The sequence below is a fragment of the Rutilus rutilus genome (genome assembly GCF_951802725.1).
Source record: "Rutilus rutilus genome assembly, chromosome: 13".
Lineage (NCBI taxonomy): Eukaryota > Metazoa > Chordata > Actinopteri > Cypriniformes > Leuciscidae > Rutilus > Rutilus rutilus.
The window spans coordinates 3,473,847-3,489,294 of NC_140218.1; the positions used below are offsets into that span (position 1 = coordinate 3,473,847).

Genomic DNA, 15,448 nt, shown 5'->3' on the forward strand with positions numbered 1-15,448 from the left:
TATTAAAGGCTAACGTTACGTCGAGAAATGTGTTTAATTAAAATATTCAAAATAATACCTGGTTTATTGACTTTTATTGTAACTTGTTTGGATATAATTATAGAAAGGGTGGGTCCTGCACCCTGATATTTGTGGACTTGGCTTTTACCCACTTATAATAATATGATTGTATTTGTAAACAGCATTAGTTAAAGCTGAAGCTTGATGATGACGTTGATCCGCGACCATGGTGTGCTGTAGTCCGTTTATAGCCTACCGTTAGCATTTTATATCTGACGGCTTTATTTAGGCTTCAAAATGTATACATTTTGGATTAACTTGTAAAGATTATCTTGATAGACAAAACGTGTAAGGGTCACAACTCTTTGCTGAACACAGATCTTATTTTTTGCGATTTTCCAAAAGTCTATGGGGAAAATGCATAGCTTTTCGATCGAGGGAACCCATGCGCCGCTAACTTCCGGGTTGGCCTACAAAGTGACGTCATAACTTCGGCACTCTATGACGCTACGATGAGCATTTACTACTTTAAAAAAATGCGGGTCAGGAAGCGGGTCGGGTACAATATTTTCTTTCTTTTTTTTGCGTTCCTAGTTGTGGGCGGGTTAGTTGAAAAAGTCGGTCGGGTGCAGGTTGTTTATACATTGACCCGCACATCACTGATGGACACACACACTTGCGACCCATGAACGCCTCTCTAAACTACTGCCTGATTTTACAGTTTGAAGCGTCTGTCATAGAAAAACACTGTGTGCTGTAATGAAGAAGAGAAATGTCTTCTCATAGGATAAGAACACACAGTCTCATTAATAATACACACACTGACGTGTCATCAATGTACTATAGTGTTTCTCCAGGTCATAATATGTGACATTGACATGATGTAGACTTTAAACCTGGAGAAAAATCTCTACAGTTTCCAGTTTCCCCCTAAAATTAAAATGAATGGACTGTGTTAATCCTGACTGTGCTGAGATTGAGTGTGTTTAAAGTAAAGGCTGGTAAATGTAGATCACCATGTCAAAGTGTCAGAGATGGGAAGCACAAATACTTCGTTACTCAAGCAGATTTTTCAGATATTTTTACTTTACTATTTATTTTTGTGCCGACTTTTTACTTTTACTCCTTACATTTTTAACAGGAATATCGGGACTTTCCACAAGACGACCCGACAGATTCACGGCATTCATTCACACCAAATCATTGTCTTGATGGCGGTAACGTTAGCACATAGTAGTATGGACGGAGACGTCACTTGATGCACCGATATGAACATTTTGGCCGATACCGATAATTCTTTTCATTTGAAAGCTGATAACCGATATATTGGCCGATAAATCTAAATTCATATTTTGATATACTTTGATAGGCTGTGTACATAAACAAAAGACTCAGCATTAAAAGCCATGTCCCAAACACTTCAACATAAATCAGACATATACAATACAGTAGCCTAGCCCTCTGGGGTTCCTCATGTTTTCGTCACACTTGGGGTCTTCGGGTCTAAAATGACCCGGAGGGGGATTCAGATTTTTTTTAATTTTTAGTAAAATCAATGAAATGTATTTTTGTTCAATAATATTTTTTCTTTTTTTCTGTGGTGTTTTGAGAGAATTTTATGATAATAATGAATATTTATGCAATAATTATGATCCATTTTTTCCCATTGAATATAATATAACTTTTTTGGAGTCAGATTGGTGCCATCTGGTGGATGTAGTGAGCATAATTATCGTGCAATATCATATTTTAACCACTAGATGGATTTACAGCTCTCTGTAGAAAGGCTTGTGAATTCTAGTTGTTTTTGCACATATTTGCCTATTTTTTTCAGGTTGTGGATTTTAATATATAATAAGAGATTCTCAAAGACTATTTTTGTCACGTTTTTTGGTTGGTTGGTTGGTTTAAATGGTAATTTGAAGTGCCAGTTTTACTTTATAATACAGTCAAACCTGAACACTGCATTAGAAAGAGAACAAATGGAAAGCATTTTAATTCCCATTGATTTTTTTTATTAACCTTCTATAATAAACATTTTCATTAAAATTATTTTTTGTACAATTCAATGAACAGTAACTCTTATTCAAAATTGGCAACAGCAATTATGAACAAAAAACTAAGGCATTTTTAGAGTTTTGTCTGAGTGACACACACAAAACTAAAGACTCATAACTCCAAAACTATAACTAGGAGAGTCTAAAGGTAGGTATCGTTTGATAGAACACTTTTCAAATTTATTGAAAATATAATGGCGCTTTTCCACTGCATGGTACGGTACGGCTCGGTTCGGTACGGCACGCTTTGGCGCTTTTCCACTGCATGGTACGGTACGGCTCGGTTCGGTACGGCACGCTTATGGCGCATTTCCACTGCATGGTACGGTACGGTACGGCTCGCTTCGGCTCGCTTTAAATGGTACCACCTCTGTTGAGGTTCCAAGCGTACCGTACCGGTACTAAAATGTGACGTGAAAACACTGAAGATCACTGATTGGTCAGACAGAATCGTCACTACCAGTGTCATTGTATTTGCGACACGAGACCATGCACGAGACAAACCCGCTAGATTTAAATAGCCAGTAGACAACAGCCAACGCTGTATAGTGTCTTGCAGTAAAACGTTTCTTGTAAACTGTTTCTTGCAGTCAGGGGCGGCGCCGGATAATTTTTAACGCATGTGCTGAGGGCACACACACACATATTTGTGTGTATATATATTATTAATAAATGAGCAAAACTTGGCCACAAAATATTTAATATTCAATTATTTTAATGATCACAATTAAAGTTTTAATTTTATTAAATTGAACAAGCGCAAAATTCAGCATTCAATCAAATATTCAAAAAGACTTAATAATAATAATGTTATTTCTCTCTATAGGCGCGTTTACTACGAATATGGCGATCGTCAACTTCATCTTTGCCATGCACAGACAGAAAACACTATTTTATAAATAAAAATCACTGCACGCGTCCCCGGATTTACAAACGCACATCTTGCTTGTTGCACGCACATTATGTCGAAATAACGAGATATTATGTTGAAATAACATTATTATTATTAAGTCTTTTTGAATATTTGATTGAATGCTGAATTTTGCGCTTGTTCAATTTAATAAAATTAGGCCTATATATAGCCTATATATATATAGCCTACTATTAATAAATGAGCAAACCTTGGCCACAAAATATTTAATATTCAATTATTTTAATGATCACAATTAAAGTTTTAATTTTATTAAAACGCGTGCACTGATTTTTATTTATAAAATAGTGTTTTCTGTCAGTGTCTGTGCATGGCAAAGATGAAGTTGACGATCGCCATATTCGTAGTAAACGCGCCTATAGAGAGAAATGCACATAATGGATTACATAAGAGAGTAGCCTATTTCTTTTTGTTTTGAATTATTTCGTTTAAAGACATTTCAAGCTTTGTGTATTTGAGGATGAGATGCGCTCCAGTTAACGTACAATGCAAGTGACCGCTCGGGCGCCTCAATGATTAAATTGTCTATTTTGCATCTTATTCAATCCAGGCAATTGTTTGATGAAAAAATTATTAAAATTAAGATACAATTTATACAAAACGAAATTCACTTTAAAAAAATGCTTTCTACAAAACAAAACTTAATGAAGTGGTCAAAATTATGTCTGACTCGCTCCATGTCTCTCTACTCGTGCTGTTCACTTTTCATAATCAACATAGGCAGATGGAAAAAAAATAACATAACATTAACTAAATGCGCTTTTTTAATGGCAGTAGTTTAAAACAGTACATTAGGCCTAGACTCTCTATTTGTAAAGATTGCTGCACATTCATTTAATTCTGAATTTTGCACACACAAGTTGAAAGGCATTTGTTCAAATCAAGTTCACGGATAATTGTGCGTGCATTTATTAATCATTATGATACTAAAATCATAAAGTAGGCTATGCTATGTACAAAAAATCAGATGAGCCCAGAATATGAACGCAACGTTTAATTACACGTTAAGAATTTTCCTTCCATATAGTAAACCATTATAAGAACGTTTAATTTAAAAACATCCACATGCCGAGAATCAAGAGCGCCATCCCCTGTGTTGTGCGTTTGAAATGTGGCGCGTTTACGATGATGTCATGGCAGTAGAGGCGGCAACTATAACGATCAGTCCCACCCATTTTGAAGCGGTACTAACTGCAATGGAAAAGCAACCGAGCTAAAGCGAACCGAACCGTGCCGTACCGAGTCGAGTCGTACCACGCAGTGGAAAAGCGAAGCGAGCCGAACCGTTCCGCACCGAGTCGAACCGTACCGAGCCGAACCGTGCCGTACCATGCAGTGGAAAAGCGCCATAAATTACATTACATTTGGACATTCTCCTGCCGAGAAACTGCTGATAAAAGACACGAAATATATATAATTTTTATTATGATTTTGCATATCTCTCTTGTTTGACATGCAATAATTCGGGAAGGAAATACGGTAGGAGGAAAAATCTTTTTTGGGGAAGTCCCTCTACATATGAGCTGCATCTGTATGCAGTATGTTTCATGAAGTTATGAGCAGAAATGTGTCTAAAATTCAGTATCCACATATGGGTCTCTTGAGGGGCGTCTTTTACACAAACCCTGCTCAAGTTTAGTAAAAAGCCTGAAACAATTATGCTTGTTGTATTCTGCTCTTGGAGACCTTTCAAATGACATATGACACAGGACTATCTCAGCTGTATGATATATTTGACATATTGCTGTATATATTGCTGTATGTAGTACAAAAAAGTGGTTAAATATTCATTCATATAATAAATTATGAAAACTTTTTTTTCTATTTATCAGCAAATAACTCAGCACTACATAGGAGTTTATCAAATTGGCTACATTCATTGTAAATTTCAGACTATAAGCTTTCAAATGACACCTATTTTAAGTTGATCAATGTAATATGTTTGAAAAATATTATGATTATATTTTTCGCAGCTAGGTGGCGCCTGCGGGGGGTACACTCCGTTTTTAGAGTGATTACTCAGCATTCTTTAGGAGTTGATCAAAGTGATTAGATGCATTAAAAAACTGAGATTCTAAGCTTTAAAATGACACCTATTTTGTGTTATCGTGGCTGATTTGTAGATTGTACGCACAAAAAACCCCTCTGTATTTTCATATTTTTGCCAATTTCCCATTCATTTCCTATGGCGGGTCATTTGCATTAACAAATGACACCTTATTGTAAAGTGTTACATCTACAGATTTGAGGGCATACATCACTTGCCATTTTTCTTTTGCTGGATGTCTATGGTCTATTTTTGGACCACACAAACTTATTATTTTTAAAATCAAAGATCATGAAGTTTTGTGACATTGCTGAGTTTCAAACAGTACAGATGTTATACGAAGCGAGGCACAAATTGTTACCGAGCCAAATACAAAGAAGGTTCCAAGAACGTACTGGTTGTTATGAATTATGAGATGAATTTAACTTCAATTGATGAATAATTTGGAGATGGAGATGAAACGATGTCCAAACATCAACCTGTTCAAATATAGATACAAAAAAGATTTTTGAAAAGTATAGAGAAGAAATGAGTTGCCACTAGGGGGAGCATTAGGATCAATTTACATTATATTAATTAAGGAAGAGTGTTGTTGCTCTGAACGGTTATGATTCAATTGCTCAGAATTACAAAAAAAGAGAATTACTGTAGGCGATCTATGGATCTGTTGAGAGGGACCCTCCCAACGGGCTCATAAAACCTCGTCTTTTAATGCACCTCACAGCATAGGTGTAAATGTAAAGGCCAACTTGTAAATGGTCATTTCTTTTTGCTGTTGTTTCCTTGTTGTTGTTTTGTTTCTTTTTGCACTATGTTCCTGTGTATTATTGTGAAATGAGAAATTATATTGTATTAATTTTGGGGGTGGGCGCTTATAAGCTCTTTTGCTTCGGCCCACTCCTTTTGAGCAGAATGTTTACTGCTCAAATAAACAAATAAACTAAACTAAACTATTTGCATATCAATAAAGATTTGTTTAATACAATGCAGATTGAATTTGTCATTTCTACAACTTTTATAGCACTTCAATTCTAAAAATTGTGAGCCTGACATATTACATTTATTATCATCAGCACTCCATGTTCAAAGATTTACTGTCAGTTCATCTCTTATACGCTGCTGCCATCTAGTGGCTGTTAGTTGTAACTCTAAAAGTATGGGGAACTGCTTAATTAATGTCTGTTTAGTAATTCATATTTTATCCTTCATTTGCTCTCCAGAAGCCATACTTGAGCACGCGCACACACACACACACACACACACACACGTAGATTCCTTTAAATGTAAAGGGGAAGATTAAAAAAGAGAAACTGGATCTGTGAATTCTCACAGAATCACAATTGAATTCATATCTTGCTACTCAGTCAGAATCTTATTAACCTGGAGTCCCAGTCTCTGTCACAATAACCATATATGTAATGTTTTAGGCCTATTGGCAGACATCCGTTTAAAATGTAGGCAATGGCATATAAAGAAGCTTTTCTCCATATCCACTTCAGTTTCTCAGCTTGCACTTTAATTATTGATTAGGCTACTTCTGTACTGGTTTGCGCTTGGCAAAGATGTTCAGATATCTCTATGCCTAGTAGACCTACACCAAACGCTCATTAAAAGGGTCCTGTACAGGGCTGTACAGTGCGACATATATCTACAGAAAGACTGGTCTGTGCGATGAATAAATGTACCACTGTAGCACGCGTGCGATACAGTTTTGTAAACTCCGTTACTTGTGTTTCAGACATGATAACAGTCGTTTTATACTTGTGCTTATGCGATATCACGATTTTTGATGGTGGATGATTTAGGGGCTGTTTACACCTGGCCACTTCATGCATTTTCTGTGAAAAGACCAGGTGTAAATGCCCTCCGAAACGCATTCGAGACGGATTTGAATCCGATCGCTCAAACCACTTCAGGAGGAGGTCTGGGCCGCATTTCAGACCAAACTGGACAAGTGTAAATGCATCTGGTTGTTGAAACCACATATGTACATTTTACTCATCCCAAAAATGCTAAAAAATAAGCGTGTGAGAGCGTGTGATAGGCTATATGTCATGTTATAGCCAGATATGACGCCGCTACTGCAACACGCATCACCGCAGACGAGCAGCTGAGCATCTGTTCATCAAGACAACGTTCAAACTATCGCAAATCAAAGTGAAAGTAAGTCGCAGACGCTTAACACACAATCATCATCATTAAAAGTAAAGAAATGAAATGATCTTCCAGGGCTGTTGCTGCTCTCTCTTATTGCGGTCTTTGATTTAGAAATTTTAGCTGATGATCAATAAAATGCAGCTCATATCTGTTGCTTTCGGTGACGTGCCCTCCATTAAATCTGCATATAGCGCGGGAACTGAAGATCGGATTTAAATCCGTTTTGCAAAAACACATTTATGTGACCAGGTGTAGATGGAGTCGTTTTGATAAATAGAGCAAACGCTTTACAAATATGAATTCTCTTACATCATATGAACAGACGTAAAAATAATTAGCTGAATTTGATCATGTTGTTTTAATAGCTTTGCTTGTAATTAATGAAATAGTAGTTATTTCCCTGCATTTTATTCCATTTTGATTATACTTTATGAATTCACAGTAGCCGTGTTTCCATTACCCTTCAAATTGTGCAAATTGAAATTGAGAATTGAAAATACGCCCAATGGAAACACGTCAATTTCACAAAAACTCCCATTTATGGAAAAAAAGTTTTTACACTCACATGAGGAGGTTTATCAGGCAATTCAAAAAAGAAATATTTCGCAAAACTGCACTGGAAACAGTGTTTGTGCATTTACAGTCACCTGACGTAGACGACGCAGTGTGTTTGGACAGAATACGAGACAGAGCTCTTTATTAAACTCATAAAAGGCAAAAGAATTACAGGAATAATGGATTCTAAACCTCAAATAAATGCCACAATCAAGACCTTGAAGCAGATCTGAGGGAGAAACACCCAGAAACTCCTCATATGTGCCGCTCACAAGTATAATAAGGGTCGTTCCTCACCATTAATGCTTGGAAACACACACACATCTCCTTCCATTAATAATAATGGCCAGTGCAGTGGCTGGGATATACATAATCCTACCAACGTCCGTTAACATGATTTTTGGAATGATTTTACTGATCGCGAGAGGAAACAATGAAGTTTTAGTCGCATAACATCAGTTAATGGAAACACCGTCATTTCACAACAGCTTTTTGTCGACATTTAGAAAGAAAAAAAGAACGCAAAAGTTTTGCGCAAATCTGTAATGGAAACGCCCCTAGTGACAGTTTCATGTGAGAGTAACGTATGATCTTACCCCAGTATCTCCAGTTTACAGTGAGGATTCGCCAGTCCAGCAGAGAACAGCTTCACTCCTGAGTCTCCTAGTTTATTATCAGACAGATTCAGATCTCTCAGGTGTGAGGGGTTTGATCCCAGAGCTGAAGCCAGAGCAGCACAACCTTCATCTGTCACACCACACCTCATCAACCTGTAGAGAACAATGACACACATTAAGCCTATATCCAGAGATAAACATGACACTTAAAAAATAACATAATCCTGTCAATATGAAATATATACAAATACTCATTAGTTCACATTGTGAAAATTCATCAGTTAGGATTAGGGGATTGATTATAGAGTTTGTAGAGTATAAAAATAATTATTTCTATGGAAAGTCCCCATAAAACATGTAAACCCAACGTGTGTGTGTTTGTGTGTGTGTGTGTGTGTGTGCTTAATGTATTTGTAAGCATTTTAAGGAACGTGTGTGTCTGTTTGTGTGTGTGTCTGTTTGTGTTTTTGTGTGTGTGTGTGTGTGTGTGTGTGTGTGTGTGTGTGTGTGTGTTAGCAGGGGAGGATTGGGACGATTCTAAGGGTCCAGCAGAAGTTGTGCAGATGTGTCCATTAAGAATCCCAGGGAAAGGGATTGGGCGATTCGGCCGTGGTGAAGTTCTCTGGCACATGCCGTACATCACCAGTAGGGGGCAGTCCTGTTTCTCTCTCAGTTATAGCGGCACTGAAGACAATAATGTGCAGCGATGTGTTAAACTCTCTCTGGCGCGTATTGACAGCAAGCGGCGAGCTCATAAACGTGTGAGAAACACATTTTTAAGTAGAATATATTGTTTATGAACAGCTCAAATAGAAATAAAATATTAATGATTCAGTGATCAGTGGTTCTTACATGCTTGTCATGGGCGTTTGTAGCATAAAAGAGTGTTACAATAACTTTTTAGTGAACTTATAAGTGCAAATATCCCGTCCCATTTTATCAACCCTAATTCCCACATTGTGGAATTATTACACTGTGAATTCATTTCTTTGACATTTAAATAACATATAAAAGATCTTTTGCAAGGACACAATGACGAAAATGTGGCTTATGTCAGTCTAACATAAAATGATATTGCATTTTAATGTCTATCTTTGCCAAAGATATGAACTTTTCAGACATATTAAAATATTTTAATAATATTGTTCATTCATTGGCCACTTAAAAGTACGATCTGTAAAAATGAATAAATGAATAAAATCCCCCGGTTCACTCGAGCAGAACCAGTCCTATTTTAACGTTTCTGATCCTGCGTTTCTTCTGTATTATAAACGTTCAGAAACCGGTTTGATTAGAACAAATACAGATTAATAACGTTATTTTGTTTTACTTTTTTTGTACCCTAGTTTATAATAATAATAATAATAATAATATTTAGGCTATAATACTACTACTAATAATAATATCTCTCTTTTCTTTTCTTTGTTTAATGCCATGCCAGCTTCTATGGATATATATTAAAGGTGAAGAACAGGTTTTTTATTTAAATAAAAAACTAAATAAGATGCCAAACGAATTAATTAAAGTGAAAAAGCCTACATTCCTCATTCGGCACGAATCCAGATGTTTCATGTTTTACCAAAAACAGCGCCGTTGCTAGGAGGGCGCCAGCGCCTCTACCTTTCAGCACCTCTGCCTCGCGAGTGGATGATAGCCCTGAAGACGCCTAGCAATGATATTCCTTTAGTGGTAGTATAGCTTTAGTTAAGTTATACCTTAAGAGTCTTTGTAGCGCGCTAATGTTATCGGAAAATGCAGCCCAGGTATGATGCGTATGATGCGTAATGGAGATTCCAAAGCGCTCTTCTTTGGTCAGAACCATAGAGAGCGAACACACACACACACACACACACACACACACACACACACACACACACACACACACACACACACCATGGAGAGCGATCGCGGATAGGTCTGTCCTATGCACCGAAACTTTTAACAATGCAACAAAATATTTAAAGAGCATCAAGCTATTCAAATTATGTATACGCACAGATAATATAACAGTAGGCTATATTAGTCAATATTTTTTATTAGGTTAAGCAGTGATTGGATAACGTTTTATTTTTTTATTTAACGTTTTTAATTTAAGGCCCACCCACAATTGGTCTGGCCCATCCAAAACTGGAATGCAGGCGCCGTGCCTGGGCCACACTGAGCTGTGCGTAACGCTCACAGACGTGAAGTGAACGAGACAGAGGATGTCCGGTACTGTCTGAAATGGTTAACTCTGTGGCGATGCATGTGCAAAACAGATTTAACTAATCATAAAGTCAATCAGGATACATAACACAGACCTACACTAACTATCTGTAATATTTTAGTGAAATATATTTCAGCCTTTTTTAGAAGAATCTGTCTAATATTTATTTTCCCAACAAAACATCAAATAAATAGAAATAAAAAGGTTTTAGTTTAATTTCATTTTTAGTTTCAACTGACCATAAAAATTTGATTTGTTCAAACTCACATTTACATTTATGCATTTGGCAGATGCTTTTATCCAAAGCGACTTACATTGCATTTCAAGACACACATTTACATTCCTATCAGTTCTTGCTTTCCCTGGGAATCGAACTCATGACCTTGGCGTTGCAAGCGCATCACTCTACTGTAGTGTGTGTGTGTGTGTGTGTGTGTTTTCAACACTCTACTGTTTGAGCTACAGGAAAGATGAACCAACAACTAATGAACAATATTCTAGAGCATTTATTAATCTTAGTTAATGTTAAGCTCAACATTTTATAAGACATTTTTAAGATCCAAAGTTGTATCTGTTAACATGCACTGTGAACTGACATGAACACTAATATTTTATTAACTAACATTAATAAAGGCTATTGCTCTCTGTTAGTTCATGTTAGTTAATGCATTAACAAATGACACCTTATTGTAAAGTGTTACCAAAAATGTAATACAATTAAAATAAAATACCTAAATAATGCAAACAACTCATTGGATAACATTGGGCTGCATATAAAGAAACAAAATGCATGTGCCATGGAGAAATAAACACTTGCCATTTTTCTTTTGCTGGATGTCTATTGTCTATTTGCATATCAATAAAGATTTGTTTAATACAATGCAGATTGAATTTGTCATTTCTACAACTTTTATAGCACTTCAATTGTAAAAATTGTGAGCCTGACATATTACATTTATTATCATCAGCACTCCATGTTCAAAGATTTACTAGCTGTCAGTTCATCTCTTATACGCTGCTGCCTCTAGTGGCTGTTAGTTGTAACTCTAAAAGTATGGGGAACTGCTTAATTAATGTCTGTTTAGTAATTCATATTTTATCCTTCATTTGCTCTCCAGAAGCCATATTTGAGCACACACACACACACACACACACACACACACACACACACACACACACACACACACACACACACACACACACACACACACACACACACACACACACACACACACACACAGATTCCTTTAAATGTTAAGGGGAAGATTAAAAAAGAGAAACTGGATCTGTGAATTCTCACAGAATCACAATTGAATTCATATCTTGCTACTCAGTCAGAATCTTATTAACCTGGAGTCCCAGTCTCTGTCACAATAACTATATATGTAATGTTTTAGGCCTATTGGCAGACATCCGTTTAAAATGTAGGCAATGGCATATAAAGAAGCTTTTCTCCATATCCACTTCAGTTTCTCAGCTTGCACTTTAATTATTGATTAGGCTACTTCTGTACTGGTTTGCGCTTGGCAAAGATGTTCAGATATCTCTATGCCTAGTAGACCTACACCAAACGCTCATTAAAAGGGTCCTGTACAGGGCTGTACAGTGCGACATATATCTACAATATAGCCTGTGATTGGTCAAAAAAGAATAATACCATTTTATAATAGATGGATTGACTTTAAATCATTCAGCCTTGCAATTAAAAGATGTGGTTCCAACATATTAAAAGCTGAGCTAAAATCTACAAATAAAAGACGTGCATACGAGCTAGGATCCTCTAGATGCCTATTTATGAAATGTGTTATAGCTATAACAGCATCATCTGTACTTCTATTGCTCCTGTAAGCAAACTGAAATGGGTCTGATAGACCAGTGGTTCCCAACCTTTTATTGTCTGAGACCCCCTTTTTCCCAAGAAAATATTTTAGGGTCCCCCTTCACATTTAATGATATTATCGCTCTTGTTGACTAGCAGCAAGGATGACAAAATATGTTGTTTTCAAGCAAACGGTAGGCTATGTTTATTACTATAACCAGATATGTTTATGCACAAATAATAACCAATAGCCTAATATTGAAAATACAATAACAAAAACATCAGTGGGCCATTTGTAATTTAAAAACGTAAGCCTAAGAGTAGCCTATAAATTGGCCCTATATGAATCGCAATAAAAAAATATCAGTATTCACACTGGTGTGTAGGTTAAAAAAAAAGAATGACTATATAGGCTATTACAAAATTACTGCTGTCTGGGACCTCAATACTTGCATGTTATTTGTGAGGCTTTATCAATAAGTGTGAGGATCTGCTGGTCGTGAGTAATTTGGTCAATGCGTGGAGAGATCTTTAACAGGGTAAGACATCTTTATCATCCTCAAGGGTCAGTCTGGTCCATATGTATTTGGGTTTTTAAGGCTGTCATGGTTAAAATCCCATTTTTGGTCAGCCAGGCCAGGTAATGGATAAAATTAGCTAAAGTAATATGATCGTTCTCCTTAAAGCATGCATTCCTTTTTTTGCGCTATAGCGATCGTTAATAAACATGCGTTTGTTAACAGAATAATGCGTCTTTTGGAGCCGGAATTACTTCTCTGTGTTTGGCTATGACGAGTCACGCAGGTCAAGTACCACTACTCCGCAGCGGCGGCGATCCGAACCAGTGTTAAATAGTCCCAATATAAACACTTATTATAGGTGTACCATAGTGATTCAGAATAAGACAAAAACACGGTTTGGAAGATGGATTCATGATGAACTCGCTCATTATATACATTTTGTACATTTTTAACATAGAAAAAGTTACGGACGACTTGAATGCTCATTACTCAAAACTTTTCAAAATATGACGCGACCCCCCAGAGAGCTCGCCGAGACCCCCTTGTGGGCCGCGACCCCCCTGTTGGGAACCACTGTGATAGACCACTCACATCTGTTTTTACAAAATTAATCATAATTTCTCCAAACACTTCATTATTATTGAAGTAAGTGCTACTGGACGATAATCATTATTCTCCTTACAGCTAGCCTTTTCTGGGACAGGGATAATAGTGGAGCTCTTCCACATAGAGGGAACTGTATGCGTGTCTATAGATTTCTGAAAAATAGGGCACCAGGCTTCGGCCAGCTCTCTACTACAAGATTTTAGTAACCGCCCAGAGATGCCGTCCGGCCCAGAAGCCTTGTTAGGACAGACCTGTGAAAACAGTCTCTCCACCATGTTCTGGTCAATAATTGGTTTAGGATTATCCGATATAGACAAGGCATCCAGTGCATTTGCCTGCTCCTGTGAGAAGTCTCTTACATCAAATCTACAATAAAAGTCGTTCAGCTCATTTGCCTTTGCAAATCACATTAATAGATCTCACATCTCATCTATCACATTGATAGATCTTTTGGCTGGAGTCATGTTTGTCATATATTTCATAGAATCCCATAATTCTTTGGTATTCATAGTCAAACAATGGGCCTCAAATTTCTCCCTCTCCTTTCTCCTAGCTTTCCTTAGTTTATAATTCAGTTCCTTCTGTACATCTTTCATAGCTGCAAGGTCTCCTCTCCTAAAAGCCATTTTTTTCTGTACTATGCACTCCTTAATTTCCTTAGAGATATAAGATTTATTGTTTGGATATATAGTTATTATTTTTTGGTCTAACACATTATCTTTACAGAAAAGTATATAATCTGTCATAGTCTCTACGGCCTCCTCTAGATCCAAACTTTGAGAGACGTTCCAGTCAGTGCAAGAGAAGCATCCTTTTAACGTTTCAATTCCATCATCATTCCACACATATACAGTTTTAGTTTGTGGTTTACAGCTCCTAAGCATGGACTTATATGTCGGAATTAAATGGACAGCATTATGATCAGAGGAGCCTAATGGCAATTTAACCTTAGCTGTATAGGCATTCTTAAAGGACAAGTTCGGTATTTTACACTTAAAGCCGTGTTTACAGATCGTCTCTGGTGAAATAGAACGGTTAAGATTAAAATTTGGACAGATGCTGCTGTCCCGAGAGTTTTAGGTTTCTTTCGCTTTCCCCAAAACCTCCACAATGGGTGTCTAGGTGCACTGGAACAGTCCTTCCTAAAACGCATTAAACTTTCGTTTACAAAGACATGAAACTCACCGAGTGGTCAGGGGTGTTCACTGTTATGTTCACACAAAAATCGCTGCAAAAGATGCTTTCCAACAGGTGTTTTACCATTCGTTGTAAAACTGTGGACCTATTTTTCCAAACGCCTCCCACCCGTAGATTCTTCCGTTGAGAGCTTGAATAATAGACACTCCAGCCCAGTTGGTGGCGATAATGCACCTTTGCAAGCAAACCACTGGCATTTGTTTGCGATCCGCCGTAAAAAAAAAACACAAGAAGAAGAAGAAGAAGAAGAAGAAGAAGAAGAAGAAGAAGAAGAAGAAGAAGAAGAAGAAGAAGAAAACAACCCTATTTCAGTTTCCGGCGGCGGAGTAATACCGTACCTCACAGCACATCCAATGCAAGTCAATAGAGTTGGACAAAAACTATGATAAAACCTGTTGGAAAGCATATTTTGCAGTGATTTTTGTATGAGCATATCAGTGAACACCCCTGACCACTCGGTGAGTTTCACGTCTTTGTAAACGAAAGTTTAATGCGTTTTAGGAAGGACTGTTCCAGTGCACCTAGACACCCATTCTGGATGTTGATCATTCTTGTTCACAGCAAGGGAAATGTTTGGAATAACACGTAGGACTGTGTGCGGCACAGCTTGCCCTTTATATTGTACAACAGACCAATTAAATTAGGCAGAATAACTTTTTATATGTTTGGTTGACTGCGTTTCATTTTGATAATGAGCAGTCTGCGATATGAAGCAGCGCCAGAACTGATAGCCTA

General features: G+C 37.1%; 1 protein-coding gene across 1 annotated transcript in view; it reads right to left on the bottom strand.

The window, feature by feature from the left end:
* LOC311302541 (NACHT, LRR and PYD domains-containing protein 3-like) overlaps positions 1 to 15,448 on the bottom strand; it is a 50,046-nt gene that overhangs the window by 7,395 nt on the left and 27,203 nt on the right. Inside the window, exon 9 of the mRNA XM_084428518.1 lies at positions 8,344 to 8,517. Within this exon, the coding sequence (XP_084284644.1) occupies positions 8,344 to 8,517 (174 nt within the window). The remainder of the gene's footprint in view (positions 1 to 8,343; positions 8,518 to 15,448) is intronic.